The 17,019-nt window shown below is 42.6% G+C and overlaps 1 protein-coding gene across 4 annotated transcripts in view; it reads left to right on the plus strand.

Annotated features, from left to right (window-relative positions):
• HPGDS (hematopoietic prostaglandin D synthase) overlaps positions 1 to 15,389 on the plus strand; it is a 30,567-nt gene extending 15,178 nt beyond the window's left edge. For all 4 annotated transcript variants that reach the window (XM_042049484.1, XM_042049483.1, XM_042049481.1 and 1 more), the window contains exons 3-6: positions 7,693 to 7,785; positions 9,787 to 9,896; positions 14,271 to 14,369; positions 15,035 to 15,389. In XM_042049484.1, coding sequence (XP_041905418.1) covers positions 7,693 to 7,785; positions 9,787 to 9,896; positions 14,271 to 14,369; positions 15,035 to 15,199 — 467 coding nt within the window. In that variant the 3' untranslated portion in view covers positions 15,200 to 15,389. The remainder of the gene's footprint in view (positions 1 to 7,692; positions 7,786 to 9,786; positions 9,897 to 14,270; positions 14,370 to 15,034) is intronic.
• Positions 15,390 to 17,019: the final 1,630 nt, after the last annotated feature.

The following is a 17,019-nucleotide window of genomic DNA, read 5'->3' on the forward strand; positions in this document are numbered from 1 at the left end:
CACGAGAAACAGTTGTCTCCTGGACAGGGAGTAGGTTTGTACAAGCTTTGTGTGCCTTCACACTACGAGTGTTGCATACAGCATTTCTCTTATGGAAAACAAGCCTTACATTCTCTGCAATCCTGAGTTTTCAAAATGTGCCTCAGCTTTTTCCACAGAGACGTGTTTTGAAGATGAAAATGCACCAGGGATCAGGATGCTTGCCTGCAAAGTTAAACTACTGCTGTGTTCAAAAAGTAAATGTGAAATGAGATCCATCCAACCCATTGCATATACAAAGGCATAGTTCACTCTGCTGAGAATTCTTCTGCACCACTCTCATTTTTATCTGTATTCAGATCTTTTATATAAAGCTTTTTTTCCCCTCTTACTTCTACTGAACTGGGTCTGCCTTAGAAAGAAGAGAAATAAAAGAATAGACTCCAGTCAGTCTCATCCTGGTGAAAACCAAAGGGTGGTAAGTGTTTAGCAATGATAAAGGATAAAGAATTACAGCTGCATTTGACGTGCCAGCAGTTAAAGTAATAGCAATTTAGTACACAGCTTATTTTGTAGCCCTCAAAAATCACCAAAATTGGTCCAATTAATTGAACTAATTACATAATTATATATTGAGGTGAAATTAAGAAATACCAGACAAATTACTATGCACACTTGCATACACCATGTTTGCCGTTACCCACTTGCCTATGAAAGATCTGGAGCCAGTTTTGACTGCAGTCTGCAAGCACAATGTGATGTCCCTCTTTTTAAAAACTTCAAGTATGATGAAGCAAGATAAACAAAAAAAATACTTAGGGAAGAAGCTTGGACAAGAGAACGCTTCATGTTTCTTGAGCTAATAAGGAGAACAAATTGAATAATTCAAGGTTGTCTAAGAGCACAAGGAGTCAGGTCTCTGAGATCTGAGAGGATAAGTTTGCTTCAGCAGTTTTCTCAAAAGTAAAGTAAGATTTTGCAACAAATACCAAGCCAGCCAAATCATCATACCATATAAACCAGGAAATACCGGCATTATTCTGAAGAAAAGACCTAGTTCTGTAAAACTGATGGAAAAGAGAAAATCTGTGCCTAAAGACCAGTGTGCAGAAAGGCCATTTAGAAAGCAGACTTGCAGCTGCTGCAAGTTTAATTTTTGACCTGAATCAAAGAGTGCGGTGGGGTTTGTTGTTTGTTTTGGCATTTTTCATGTGGCTGCCACCAATAAGCTGCAATCCTAATGTATCTTCAGGCAAATAAATAAATCCTCCCTCCTGGAAATACCATCCCACTTGATTTTGTTTATACCTAATGGTGCTGTTGTTGTGTATGCAAGGAAAGCCTTTTATAAAATAAGAACTTCTGTTATTTGGATTATACATGCTGAAATTAAAATTTCTATAACTCAGCATTTCTTTTCTTCCCTTCTGACACTAATCAGATCATCTTTGGCAAATTTTCCAGTTGGTGATTTTGGGCAAGGACTGCAGTTTATAATAAAAACAGGTTTAAGGAAGCCAGTGTATAAGCATTGTCCTGCTTTAGCACATAATTTTAAAAATCAGACAAATATTAAGCAGCAGCTTTGCATAACTCTTCACTTTGTATAAGTGAATAATTATTTTAACAAGTAACCAAACTCATTCTTTACAATTCCTTTTGAACAGACTGACTTGCCCATGTCCCCCTTTAAAGGGTAATCAATTCAAGATCTACAATAAGCTCATACAAGATCTCTATTTCCACACAATGGGCTCCTCACACAAAGCATCATTGCACTGACATAAATCATGATGCAGCAGAAAATCCCCTGTAATGGTGCACTAAGTTACCATCACCTTAGATATTAGGCTGGCAGGCAGCAAGAGCTTTTGATCTGTGTCTCCTTCAAGCAACTTGAAGCCAAGACAATAACACAGACTTTATCATCATAGCAAAGGAGGCTTCTGCTGTACTGATGGCTGTAAACATCCCTTGGACTGTTTAGGATGTGCAGAATGGTGCTTGAAAGGTGCTTAGGAAACCTGATGGACTAATGGTGCTGAAAACACTCCCAAGATAACAGGTGTTTCTCAAGATTTACCTGACAACAGACAAAAATTCCTCAGGGGAGCAGTTGCCCTGCTTCCTGAGTGACTTTCTGCTATGTAGCTCTAGCTAAAGTGTGTACATAGCTATCTCTGGGTAAAAAGTAGGGCTTAGCAAGAACTTCCAAGGAGAATATGAGTTGTAATAGCACTGAACCTGGGCTGAGATTACATCAGAGCATCCTCCTCATCATCCTTTTCTAAAAGATTCAGATTCCAAGTACCTCCAGCTCTGGGCCTACCATTTTCCAAGTGCCTTGATCCTCTGTCATCGTAAAAAAAAAAAAAAAACATATTTCATATATTTCTTATCAGAAGATGCAAAGTATCTCAATACATTTGTTTCTCACGATCCAATTTAAATACGAATGGATAGGAAAAGCAGTTATAGTCAGTTTTCAAGGCAAAGGCAAGGCAAACTTATTTTGACACAGATGTTGTAGTAAGAAATATGACTGTGACATTTATTTTCCCCTATATTTGACTAATCCAGCTACCTTATTATAGAGCCAATCTAAGCTTGATTACCAAACAATTAATTATTCAGCTTTTGAGCAATAATCAAGTGCTTAAGTACAGGCTGCATTGTATCAACACCATGGACAATTACAACATGGGCAGGATGAGTCATGGGCAGGTCAGCACGGGGGAAATGGGGGAACATTTTGGAGGGACAGAACAGAAATGAGCAGAAGAAGAATAATGAAGAAATTGAGTGAAAATGGAAGAAAGAGGCAAGGGAAGGAGAACGTTAAGAGCTGTATCTGCGCAGGGGAGAAGAGAGGTGAGAAGCACAGCACAGCACCAGCAGCTGACCAGCCTGGATTCAAGGCTTGGACAAAACTGTGCTCAGCTCTGTTGTGTTTCCCCTCCCTGTCCCTGACAGAGGAACAGTCCCACAGGAGCGCCATCCACTGGGTTGTGGCCAGAAGGACGAGTGAGGAGCTTGTGTTCAGAGGGAAGGCCTGAACACCAGTGAGAACCTACAGGCATGGCAGGACTCCAGCAGTTATCACAGCCCTTTGGGACTTGCTGGGGTGGAAATTAATTAAAGGGATGTCCTTGCTTTTAACACACATCAGGCCTCATCTCCCCTACTCAGCACCCAGCAGAAACCTTTATAAACACCACAGTTCTAGTCACAAAAGCCAACGAAAACTAAAGTAGTATGAAAAGGAATTAATCCAATTCCTAAACACTACACAGATACTTTAGTGAGATCTTCCTAAAATGAGAAGAGAGGCTGCAGATCAGTCTGATGACTTGTCCTCTGTCAAGGTTTTCTTCATGGCTGGTGTAGTCTGTGCAGATTTCATTCCAGCATGAGATGCAAAAAAACCAATAAATAACCAACATAATATGAAAAGCAAGAATTTGCTGATAAAAGTTCAACTTAAAGAAGACTATGGGTTTAGTTATTCAAAAAAGAGGCTTTTTAAAAACCCTGTTTCTTTTTCCAGTCAGTTTTCGATCTAAATTTGGAAACCAACAAACACGTTCACAGTGCTTTGTACTTCAGATGAGCAGCAAAGCAAGCGGGAGCTAAATGGGAAAGGTCATATTTTGTGCATGTCTGAGAAATGACACTGTTTGCACGACGACAGCAATAGATTTTTCTGCTTTTCCTTCTCAAAATTTATTTTGAGTGGGAGTTGGAAACATTGTAAGACAACATTGTTTTGAAAAACATGGAAAGGACATCATATGGATACACAAGGGTTTAAACTGACGTAAGTACCGAGCAGCCCCCAAAACAATCAGGGTTAGAGAAAAACCAGCAAAGTGACACTCACATCCTTCCAGCCTGCACTACTTCGGCATTACTGCTCAGCTGTAATTGCTCCCCAATGGACGGTGTTTATGCCTTGCCCCCATGACCTTGATTCTACCCAAAGAATAATCTCTCTCACACGCCAGCTTTTCACTTGCTTATCTGAAGTAGGAGCCTGGCAGGAACTGACTTAACTGCTCTGCTTATCTGGAGTCACACAAACCATGCTTTTCACCAAAACTGAGAAAACTTCAGCAGGTTTAGTACCATGCTTATACAACGGGGCATTTGGGCATCTCCTCAACCATGTCAGTGAGCAGAGTTGGGCCAAAAGCACCACGGGAGGTCAAAGCAATCCACAGAAGCCCATATCCATGAGTCTAAGGGTAACACTACTTAAATCCATGTGCAGACAGGTTTCTGCTGTAGCATGGAGCCCCTGAGGACATGGCCTGGATGTGGTTTTTGCAAGAGGCAAAGTTTCTAGTGGCCACATCGAAGTCATTTGTCAAACCCCAACCTTACCTCCAACAATCATCCAGTGTGAAGGCTCCTTACACCATCCCTTGGGATGAGCTGTGTGACACAAATCTACCCCCCTCTTCTCCAGCTGGAAAAAGAAGATTCCAATTTTCAGAGAAAATGCATTCTTCCCCATAACAGCCAAACTAAGATATACAAAAAATTTCCTGGGAAAATCGTTATTTTAAGTTAAAAATGCTAAAAGATACTTTACAACAGGTTCCTAAAAATTTTGGCCATTACATGAATTTTAGATAACATTTCAAAGGAAAAGATTCTTTTTTCCTAAATTTTTCCAGATTGAAAGCACAACTTTATAAGCCATTATACCTTCTCCTTAAATATGAAGGAAATGCACTAGAAATATTTTCTGCCCCTTGACTAGTCTTTGTTATTTTCTTCAGCTGTAAAACAGCCTGAATATCTGCTGTGCTTTCTGGTGTTCAAGCATTGCATGCCCTGCATCTAAGAAGAAACAGCAGTTTTTTAAAATTATCTGCACAGCACAAGTGTACTTTCTTCAAACCTCTTAGAATTGCACTCATTTACAGCTTATTAACTCAATAATCAACAAAACCAGTGTATAATTGGTTACATGCACTCTATCAGCTGGGAAAAAAAAAATCTATGATTACGTGAAATCCCATTTTTTTCCCTCTTCTTGATAAGAAAAAATTAAATAGCATTTGGAACACAGAAGAAAGGAAGGAACATCTATCATTTACCATCTTTTACCCTTTATAGAGTCCATTGTTCAGTAATGATAGCAACAGATTTACTGCCTCCTAACTAAAAAAGCCCAAGTCTCATTATAAATCAAAGCATAAATACTTTTGGACATTATGGGACAACATACAATGAAGTCTGCTCTCATTTATTAATTTCATAATTGTATTAGGAATCATGCAATTGTATGTACACAAAACAAAGCTGTTGTTGTAGATTTCCAATTGCCAACTGTTTCTCTTTCAGAGAAGAATAAGCAGGTCTTAAAGAAAGTAGCTCAGCACTGAGGAGGAAGACCTTCGTAGACATTACTCATGTTTTCAAGGAATGAATAGCAATTCCCTTAAATTCAGAAATGACCAGATTCCTTAGAAATAGAGCATGAGAGATGACTACCACTCTGCCAGTCAGCTGACTTTGACACTGTAAACCATGTTCTTCAGCTGTTCAGAAAGATGCTTCCCTCCTTTAGCTGTAATCAAGGATTTCTTAAAAAAAAAACCAACCAACCAGCCCCCCAAAAATGTCCATAGAAACAAACTGGCTTTAATTTTTCTTGTAGTGACCCACGAAGTGACACATCAGTCAAAGGTGGGATTTATAGACTTCTTCCACTGTATGTAAACACAGCAGCAAAACTGTCTGTTGGTTTCCAGATGAAGCAATCCCGGTTTCACAGTTTCCCAACCTGAGCAGTGAGTGACAGTGTGTTTTGACAGCTGTTGCCACAGACTGGCTTAGTCATATTGACCCTGCCAGAACTGCATCACCCCATAGCATTCCTACCGGGGCCTCCAAAAGAGGCTGCTTAACTCCTTCATGGGGGGAGCTATTATCCCTGCTCTGGCTGCACTTTTGCTGTCCCCTGTTGTCAGGCATTGTTGTAGATCCCTGTGTGGTCTGGGGGGATCTGGAGCAGGCTGCAGGCTGACCACACTGGCACATCCAGCAGTCACACCTGCTCTCATCTCCTCTACTTGTGCTGGCCTGAAAGATGTGCTTTACATAAGCAAACATTGTTAACATCTCTGCTGCTTTGGAGCAGTGATGCTCAGGGCACTCTGCACCACCAACCCACAGCACAGAACCAAGGCTCTTCTCATTTTCATAGCCAGAGAGCTTTTCTGTTAAACATTCAGGGATACAACTTGTCATCTCTCAATGATTCACAATGAAACAAAACATGGACTTGCCGTGACCTTGCTGCTCTCTGGATTATAAACATTTGAAGTCTTCTGCACAAGAAGTCTGTTATTGCTTCAATAACAACCAGCAGAGCCTGCTTTCTCCCTGGGGTACAGCAGCTAATGCTCATTGAACTCTCTTGCTTCTGCTAGTCATCAGCATCCAAATTTACACCGACTTCACACACTTCCCAGTGTGCTGAACTTAAGGAAAAAAAAAAAAGGTATCATGAGTACTGTGTTCAGATACAGGAAAAAAAAACCAAAGAAAAAAGGCACAGAGGAGTCCTGGATGTCTTGTGCAACTGCAGAATTCATGTTGCAGATCAAGATTTGACATCTAAGATCCCGTACTTAATGTGATTCACACACTGCATGCTAAACCACAGAGGAGCTGGCAGTGCTCATCATTTATAAAGTTGCCTGCTATGATCAGCACTTGCAGTCACGTACTTGGAGATAGCATCCTTGGAAATGCAGACATTTACAGTTCCCTCAGTGAACAGCACCAGGTTCCCACAAGCAGATTCTCACTGCCCTAAACATGACAGTTTTGCCCAGATTAAGCTTTGCTCCAAGGTTCCAGTTCCATTTTATATCATGCCAGCAGCTTCTCTGAAACACAGCAAAACAGCAGTCCAAGTTTCCACGTAACTGCGAAATTAATAACAGAAAAATAAGATTGATTTCTTATCTCACACTCCTTTGCAGATATCCACGACACCTGCTTAGTTTTTCTTTCCCTATACTTGAAGTCTGGAGGCTTCTTCCCCGTAACTGACTGAATTTTTTTTGAATGCAAGCCACATCAGCTAAATTTGGGTATCTTTTTAGCATTTGTAGTTCAGTATGAAAGATATATTTGTCTCAGTGATGACTGCCAAGTGAAATGCCCTGTCATGATGTAAGTTCTGAAATGCAGATGCTTCTCTGAATCACTGCTTCTGAATTTAAAACAACCATAAATTTAGAACATCTTGCAGTCTTTGCCCAATCTGTAGCTTCATGCCCCAGTTGGATCCTGCACTACGAAATCTTCAGTAGTACTCTACTTAACCTTGGCAGTCACTTTCCTGGGGAGGAAAAAGCAGGAGAGAGAAGGAAAGACTAATATTCCGTGAAAAGTTCCCCTATATAAAGAACTCTGGATGTATAGGAGCATATTTGGCCTCTGCAGCACAAAGCTAGGAAATAGGAAATGCAACACCTGGTTTCTATGCTATAGTTGCCTTCATGCAGTGCAATCTGATTACATCCTTAGCCTTTTTATTTTTATTCCATTCATTTCTCCACAGAAAGAGTGTGAAACTGTTAAGTGCTGTAACAATGCATACCCTCTGAGTGGTAAAACTACAGCTGTCACAGACTCCCACTGTTAATGACTATGATTTAACTTTTGGTTGTTTTTTCTTTCTCCTCCAAGCTATCCCATTTGGCAAACTCCCTATTCTGGAAGTAGATGGAGTTATCATTCACCAGAGCCTGGCAATAGCAAGATACCTTGCCAGAGAATCAGGTAACGTATCTTTGACTATTTTCTTTCTCTCTTTTGAACTCACATTTAATGCTCAGGTAAAAATACATCCACAGTAAAAATAGAAACAAACCAACAGCTTGGCAAGCCTAACCATGCAGAAGTCAACACCAGCATGGCAAAAATGGAACCAGTGCCTGGGGTTTGGGCTGACTTCTCCAGCCAGTACACTTTATTCATTATGTCTGCATGACAGAAAGCACATACCTGTGGTTTCCCTAAGGCTGCCAGGGCAGTTTCCCCTAAAGCTAAACCTTGAGCTGCCGGGGTAACCAGAGAGATGACCAGGAGGAGGAGGTTTTGGAAGCATTAGAGATTATCACAGCAGGCAGAGAACTCTGAAGCAGATTTAGGCAACAATTCTGGGCTAGCAGAGAGATTAGAGGATGTGGTGACATCACTTGCATCTTCAAATACTTACACGCTGTAGAAGTACACAACCAGTTAGATAAAATGATATAAGACTTAGCAATGCAAGTAATCAAAGAGAGTGGCCAGGCTTTGCTTTAGGTGAAAAAGCTTTCATTCAACACCATCTGCAAAATTGGTCTGGCTGAAGGCAGATGTGTCCATGGCATGCCAAACATCAGCAAATTGAAGAGGGGGGCTGGGAAGCAAGTACTATCCTACTTTTTTACACTGTGAGCAAATTGATGTAGCCTGCCTTTCAGAATATCTCCCATTTTCTAACTGAGGAAAGAAGCAGAAGTTCACAGCATTATTCTTCAAGGCACTAGCACAGCATATTTTCAAGCATGTCTGCAATACTGTTCCTGCCCATTTCCTCCAGCTTTGATACAATTTACTCCTTGCAAGAGAGGAGAATGAGGAAAGCCCACCTGGTGAGGAAAAACAGTGGGAAAGCCTGCCTTCCACACAAGATTCCTCCCTCCCTGGCTCCTGTTGGGAGGCTGACCTGGAGCCATGCTCCTTTTGCAGTCTGAAGTTCGGACTTTTTTCAATTAACTTGCACCAGTGACAAAGGCTTGGGATCTGGAGCACAGTCTGACCATGCTGTGCTCTTTCCAGCATTACTCATGCTGTCAGCAACAGCAGGAAAAAGAGCACACATGGAAGGAAAAAAATATCTTTTCAAGTTCATTGTGAAAACTTGCTAGTTCTGCCACTAAGTCAGCAAACATGTCACTAATCCTTTAAAATTAAGAAATGGCATTTTTAGGTGCCCAACACCAACAACTTTTAGCTGAAGGATCACAGAACTTGAGGCCCAGTAGGAGAGGCACAACCTTCACCTTCAAAAGCACAAAGTTTCAGTAAGGGAGATGACCTGGCAGAGGTAGGGCATGCAGTTTGTGATCCAAACCTGCACAAAGGTGAAACATAAACACAAGTCTGTGAAGTGAAAGTGAGGGAGAAAAAGTAGAACCATTAAGGGAACTGCAGGAAAGCCAAAGAACTACAGGGGAGAAAAGCAGATTTGTAAACAAGACAAAGTTTGGCTGACGTCCCTGATTACAATGAAGGAATAAAAAGTGAGTGGAAGGGGGTGAAAATGTTCTGAATGGGGCTGAATGAGGACGGTATAGGGAAAAAGAAGCAGACTTTCACAGGTGCACTTTTGGAGAACTTATTGACCAAAATGTAAAGACCATGAGATGGAGAAGGACATTGAAAGCTGGGATGGGGAAAGATTAAAGGAAAGGAATTTGTGCTGACCCTCACTGAATGTGCCAGGACAGTGGAAAGCAGAGAGGGTAAAGAAACAATGTTCAGGCTGTGGGCTCAGGTACTGGATAGAACATTACTCACTACTTTGGATGGCTGTAAGAGGCCAGAGAAGGAAAAAAGCAAAGGTAGATGAGATGGCACCTGGATGCAAGGAGTCAAATCCATGTTGTTAGCATCAAAAAGACCTGGAGAATATGTATTTTTATGGAAATGTTCCCAGAGTTTACCTTTGGGGCATCAAAAACTGCTGCTGACACTGTCTCTAACCTCCCTTCATATGCTGGCTTCCCACAGGTCTGGCAGGTCGGACACCTGTGGAACAGGCTTTAGCTGATGCCATTGTGGACACCATCGATGATTTCATGACGCTGTTCCCTTGGGCAGAGAAAAACCAGGACGTGAGAGTAAGACAATCCCTAATTTAAACAAAGACAGCAAGTAAGCCATGACCCTGTATCTGAGCATCTCCTCTTGAGACACTGACGGGTGTCAGCCACTGGGTCCATCAGCAAAGCTGGGCCCGTGGAGCTCTGTGGTTCTTCCTTGAGGCTGATCCCACCTCCTCCTTCACCAGGTTGTTTTCACCCTTAGTGGAAACTCTGAGGCCATCATGAGCTGCCCCTCACTAGTGCAGCTTGAACCAAGGATGTGCCTACACCAAACTGCTCTTCAAAAGGGCAAAGATGAGACACTTCCACCCCAGCTGGCACTGTGGAATTCCTCTCTCTTGTCACAAGGAGCCTGTGCTCAAATCTTTCTGCCAACTCAATAAGATAAATAGCCCCATCCCATCCTTTAGTGCTTTTGCATTTTGATTTCCTCTAGGTGTTCAATAAGTATCAGTCTTTAATAACATCAGCTACCACGGACAACTGCTTGTCAGTCAGCAGAGTGGTGTAGAACAGTGGGCACTGCTAAAAAGGGCAGGTAGCACAGCACTCACTGTGCTCTTCAGATGTCACAGCCCACCTTGGTTCTCTGCAGTGCTTTTGACAGCAGGCTATGGTGCCATGGCTACTTTAACACACCATCATGGGCTTGTCCTACAGCATTTGGGGTTTCTTTTGGCATCAGTGCCTCTCACCAGAATCCCAAAAGCAAGCACACAGATCAGTTGCTGGGGGAAGAAGGCGATGGGTAAGTTCACTCCAGCTTACAATGGCTCTGCACAGCTCTGACCTGAGCAGATAACCACACCCTCTTAGGGAAGTGGAGGTGTAACAACAGGTCTCACCGTAAACTGCCAGTGCAGCCACCTTCCATTTATTCAAAGATAGCATTTCTGATCATTTAGTGTATCTTATTGCAGAGACCACAGAGTAAAAAATGGTGCCCCAAACCATTAATAATAAAGAAACAATACAAAACTGCTCTGAAATCTTGCAGGGGGAAATCTGAAAGCATATTTGGAGCTTTAGTACTTAAAAGTGTGAATTACTTACATTTCCTAGTGATTTCCTAAAGTTTCCTAGTTTGGGGAGGGTAAGTTGACTCACGAGTTTTAATCATTTCAGAAGAGCCACACTCCTGCTGATGTGCTGGTGCAGAGGCAGCACTGCTGCTCCCCCATGGGGAAGCTCCTGTTGTAACTCCTGCGGGTGTCCCAGCTCGTACTCAAGCACTTCTCCAAAAAAGGACCCAGATCGTGTCACCAATGATTAATTTAAACGGGAAGAGCTGGTAGCCAACTCCTGTGTGCCCATCTGCACATATGCATGCAAGGTTATGTGCTGGGGCCAAGTATGATGGGGAATTTCACTTTCCCAGACTCTCCCAACGCTGTCCTCCCTCTCTCCTCCCGGGTCCGCTGCCACCACCTTGTGGTCGAAGTGGCACCTCATGGTCTCACCAGGCCAGGTTTAAGTCAGTTACACGCACTGAAGTCAGAACACCTCCCCAGGCCTGACCAGTGCTCACAGGAACACACACCCCGGAGATGGTGAGAGGAAATGTTATGCCGTCTAGTCAGTAGCAATGAGAAATCAACGAAAAGTAGGGGAGCAAAGCTGGAAGATGCCTATGGAAGCTCCCTCCGTGCCAGGCACAGACTCTTCCCTTCACCCCACATTCCCTAAAACACAGCTGGCATTGCAAGAGCTTTGCGCTCACCACAGCAAAGCTCCAGGGCTGAGATGAGCAGGTTCTGCCACTCCAGAAGAGTGTTCCCATCAGCTTCTCAGCTTGGCTGTGCACTTCTGTAGTTGGGGAAGGTTGCTACCATCACGACCACACAATAGTTTGGGGTTTTCTTTGCAGGGTGAAACAGTGGGGAGGGGATCACTTACCTTAAAGAAAGGAAATACTACAACCCAGGGCACAGATATCAGATTTCTGGACTGCAAACTCCTGGCTGATATTTGCAGTCACCTCATCCAGTTACTAAGCTCTTAACAAAGAAGAAAATTATGTCAAATCTTCAATCATGTCCATAGAAACACTGGTTTGATTTCAGCCTGCGTTTAGGTTTCTGACTCTTCCAATTTATTTTTTCATTAACCTCAATTAAAGCTGTAGAAATAATTCCATTCCTGTACACCAGTGCTTATTTACCCAAGCCTATCTTCCTCCAAAATTAGGCCAAGCACAGTAACTACACAAATTGTGCCACATGAGTTGACCAGATGGTTCCAGTAGTCTGCAGTCTTAATTGTTTCCATGCAGGTGAGAAGAGAAAAAAGAAGCAGTTTTCCACTCCGAAGAAAACAGCTTAGCCCTTTTAAAAAGCAGCTTAAATACTTTCTGCTATGGGGAACAGCTGGTGGAGAACCACCACCATCCATAACCTCATGCTTCAGCCATTAACACACAAATACTAAGGCCTGAGCCTTTTGATCATCCTTTAAAAACACATTTCAGTTGCCTCAAATCTTATTGCTGTGGAGACAAAAAAAAGCAAAATAACATGAACATTAAAGTTGAGAGATAAACCAACCCCAGAAAAAGTTCAAAACCCGTGTTCCACATCTCACATGAGAAGGGCTGATAAGCAAAGATAACTGTCCAGCATCTTACTGACAGCATGGAAATGCTGAGCACAAGGGATTCTGGAAACATGAGACCACACACTAGAAAAGGTGACATTCAAAACGGTCCCCCAAAAATAACTATGAGACATTAGGAATATATTTTATAGCTGGATTCTTCCTGAATCTGTGGCAGAGCTCCTGCCTTGCCATGGCTGGGTGGCTGTCAGCACAGAAAAAGGAGCAGCATCACCACAGACATCACGTCAGCCTCGAGGAGCACTCCAGTGTTCATTAAGGGAGCAGTTGGCTTTAAGTCACAGCTCAGCAGGCCATGAATGCCATGTTTTGGTATCTAACATTAATCTTTTTCATATTTCAGCTTTCTTTTTCATTGTAGCCAGTTTGGTTTGTAACCCGGCAGAAACACCAATTTAGTGTAGTGGTTTGGTCCAAAATACTCATTACTGTTTAGCTTCTGTGAGATAAGAATTAGGAGAAAAGCAAAGCAGGCACCAAACTTGAAAGAATATAAAGAAGTTTATTAACAGACCTAAAAGAAGGAAAAAGAAAAAAATAAAATCATACCACACCTTCAGAACTCTTCTCCTGCCCCCACCTTTCTCCCTTCTCCCACTGACAACGTAAAAGGACAACCCTTGAGATGTTCTGTCTGTTTACCACTTCCATAATAACCTTGCTCAGTCTATTTAGAAAGAGAAGCCTCTTCTTGCTCGTGCTATGAAAACATTATCACAACGAGCCAGCCGCCCGGGTTGGTTCTTTGCTCGCATGTGAGTCCCTTCCGCGACTTGCAGCTTTTCCCACAAGTGCTTTCGAGGGTCCACTCTTGAATTACTGGGGTATAAATTTAAGGTCGAGCCATTCAGGGACAAAAGTTCTCTTCACCCATCTCTGGGAGCATTTCATCTCTAAGAACAGAAGCCCTTCTCCTTCCCTGGGAGCAAAGGTCTTCCTCATCTTCATCTTTAGGACTATCTCTGGGAGCATCTCTAGGAACTGAGGTTTTCTCCTTTCCCATTTGGAGCAAAAGTCTTCATCGCTTCCATCTCTCCCTATTCAAACTTCTCATGAAATTACAGCTGCATCAGCATCTGCCTATCTCAGCGCAGGTGCTTTTGTTCACAAGTTGAACACTCCACCCCCCATGCCTTCATGAAATTACAACGGGTACTCTGATACATCATAGCTTCACAACAGAATTTCAGCTTTAAGCATCTCCTCTTTCTCTTCCCTCAGGTTTTCAGCTCTTCACACCACTAATAGGGTTAATCTCACCTAGGCCTTGCAGCTGGAATGTGGCTTATCGCTGTTGGTTACATGACCTCTGCCAGACAGCAGGGCAGCTTCAGCTGAAATCTTGGCCTTGGCACTGGAAGAGGGGGGGGGAGCTGAGCTGCTCCGGCTGCCCACAGCCCTGCTATGGGGGAGGGGGGGGGGGGGCCACGACTGGAACAGGTCCATGGACTCCAGGATGGCCGTGGCCCGGCCCCCGCAGCCACCTGTCCCAGCACCGAAACAAGAGAGAGATGTAGGGGGGTGTGTCTATTCTTAAGTGTGGATCACAGAGGCGGTCACAACTTTAAGTGGCTTAAAAAATTGTCCGTATTCAAACTGGCCACTGATAGGTTCTGTCAGGTCATAGAGGAGCTGTAAGCACACCTTTGCAGAATATCACTTCCGAGACTATGCTTGCTAACCCCATGACATTCTTAAATGAGAAAACCCCAAAAATTCAATTTTGCTGACTGTTTACACATTGGTGAGAATTTCTGTGTTTGTTTCTTCCCCCAGAAAAAAGCATTTGATGATATTCTCACCAACAAAGCACCTGAGCTACTGAAAGATTTGGATGCCTTCTTAGGGGATAAAAAGTGGCTGGTAGGGAATTCTGTAAGTATAATTCTTGTTTCTCCCATTCCAATCAGGTTGCCAGAAAAATAAAGTAATTGACTATTGGTGAATTTCTGGGTTTCATGTCAGGCCATGAAGCAACTCTCCCCTCACATTTAACTCTTTTGTTCTTACCAATACACAATTGGTCACTCAACTGCAAAGTGGAAATTGTTTTCCACAATATTAGAAGTGAGGCAAACCAGGACTAGGATCTGCATTTTCTAAAGCAGTTCAAAAGTATGTTGACACAAAACATTTTAAATGCCTTTGAACTTGTGAACACAAATTCATGACTACACAGAACTCTGCTTATCATCACTGACTTATAAGGCAACATGAAAAAAACTTCTATAAAAACATAGTACCCTTTTTTACCCCAAACTGTTTTAAGCACTTTTCTGCAGCACAGTTTCAGCAGTAAAGACTAATATTGTAATACAATTAATATTTGTACCAAGGGCTTTATTTTAACCAATATTTACTGAAGTCAGGCTTTGCATTGCAACCTAACAATTAGCCCTGTAGTAACAGGCGTAAAAAAAATACCCAAGATGACAAGTTAAACAAAACAGATAAATTCACAGTTTTTTAGAGAATATTAGTAGTCCTGGCTTTTGAGATTACCAGCTAAAATTTACTGCTTTTTCTCCTATTTCCACTAGGTAACATGGGCTGATTTCTACTGGGATGTGTGCAGTACGACACTTCTGTCCTGTAAACCTGACCTGGCAGACAAATACCCCAGGCTTTTGGCTCTCAGGGAGAGAGTGCAAGCACTTCCGGCTATTGCAGCCTGGATTCAGAAAAGGCCAAAGAGTGTAATGTAGACCAGTTGTTCAGAAAAACAAATGCATGTTCAGTTTTCAATATGACAAACATCCTAAGTTATTAACTTCAGAATCATTTATACTAATTTCAGGTGGCTATGCTGTATCAAATCAAAATCTACCACTTGTATTCACTTCAAGAGAATCTAAAATACTGATTTAGTTGAGTAATAAATATTGATTCACAGAAGTGTGGTTTCAATCACATTCCCCCTCTACTAACACAATGATTGATCAAACCGATTAATATTTTGTGCACTCTCAAAGGGAGAAAAGGTGAACAAATCTTCCTGAAGAGGTGCAATCTCAACATTTTGCCTATTTCAGTCTTTCAATCTGGAGGAAAGCAAGTTAAATAGGGCAAACGTGTGGGACACTAAGCAAAAAAAAATAAAGAAAAAAAAAATGACCCCCTTAGTCAATAAAATTCAAGGGCCTGAAAAAAGTGCTTGAGAAGCTTGAGGTTGATGCTGTGCCCCTGAAAGAAACCCAAACAGAAACTTCCAGAACAACCCAAAAAGCAGTTGCACAAAGCTGGTGCCCACACCAGCACCAGTTCTCCATAAATGCACCAGCTGCAAAAACATTCAACAGCTCAGTATCTCTGCCAGTAAGCAGGAGAGACAAACTGGGGGCTGGTGGTGGCAACCAGGTTCAGTACAAATGAAGGGTTTGTTCTTCCAGGACCAGAGAGAAGGCAGGTGGAAATCCTGGCAATGTGGATGGCTTGTCGAGGCAAGTGGTTTACAGAAACTCAAGGGGAGACAAGTGCCTGTGAGAGGTCTCTGCTCTGTGGTGTAAGCAGACAAACCACAACAAACTTGGGAACACTCTGGGCTGGAAATGGCCACTGCTGGGAAAGTAGTTCCCTTCACACTTGCTTTTCCCTCCTACCTTTGGTATTATTTCATTGAATCATGAGTGACACCAAACAACGCCTGCGAGAGACAAGTCAGGTACTGTCAGAACAGAAAGCACCAACCTTTACTCATTCCAATCTTCACCTGCTTTGCAACTCCTTGCACGCTTTGTTCTGGCTCTTCACACATTTTTCCTTCTTTAGCTCCCACACTCCTCTCTTCTTCAGCAACTGACTGCAGAGAGAGTGGCTTTGTGTTTTTTCCCTTCTGTACATCTTTCCCAACCAGAAAAACAGAACCATAGAAAAGCTGAGGGACCTCTGGAGGTCATCTAGTCCAAGTCCATGCTCACACAACACCACCTACCTAGACCCAGCTGCCTAGACTGCATCCAGTTAGTTTTTGGTTATCTCCAAGGATGGTGACTCTGGGATCCCTTGAGAGCCCCAGCTAAAAAGGGCAGAAACAGTTACAAGGAAAAAATGCCAAAACACACATGAGCTTCACAGCACCTAAAGACAGACATTGACCCCAGGGGTCTACAGATGTGATTGTTTGAGGAGTAACCACTGCTCCACCAAACTACATTAACTGATCCCATACACATCCACACCACCACACAACCCACCCTGAAGGGCAGGGATCTTGTTTCAACCCACATTTGAACGAAGCAGGTGAGGACATGCAGATACAATGGCGTAAGAGTTGGGTTAGCATCACACTTAACAGATACACACAATCTAATTAGCTGTAGCATTAAACACCTGTGGTTCTCCATTAAATCCCTCTATTTAGTCCAGCAGAACCAGTGGAATTAAAGCATGGCAGACAAACTGATTCTTACCCATATCCCTTCTCAAACAGTACAGTACAGCCTCACCTTATTACAGATGTGTGTTTTGGAACAGACAGCACAGCCACAGAATACTTCTAGGAAAAGCCAAGCAGTCTAGTCCACAC

Source organism: Corvus kubaryi, unplaced genomic scaffold (genome assembly GCF_017639235.1).
Source record: "Corvus kubaryi isolate FWS band 111438036 unplaced genomic scaffold, C.kubaryi_AGA036_p1.0 71, whole genome shotgun sequence".
Lineage (NCBI taxonomy): Eukaryota > Metazoa > Chordata > Aves > Passeriformes > Corvidae > Corvus > Corvus kubaryi.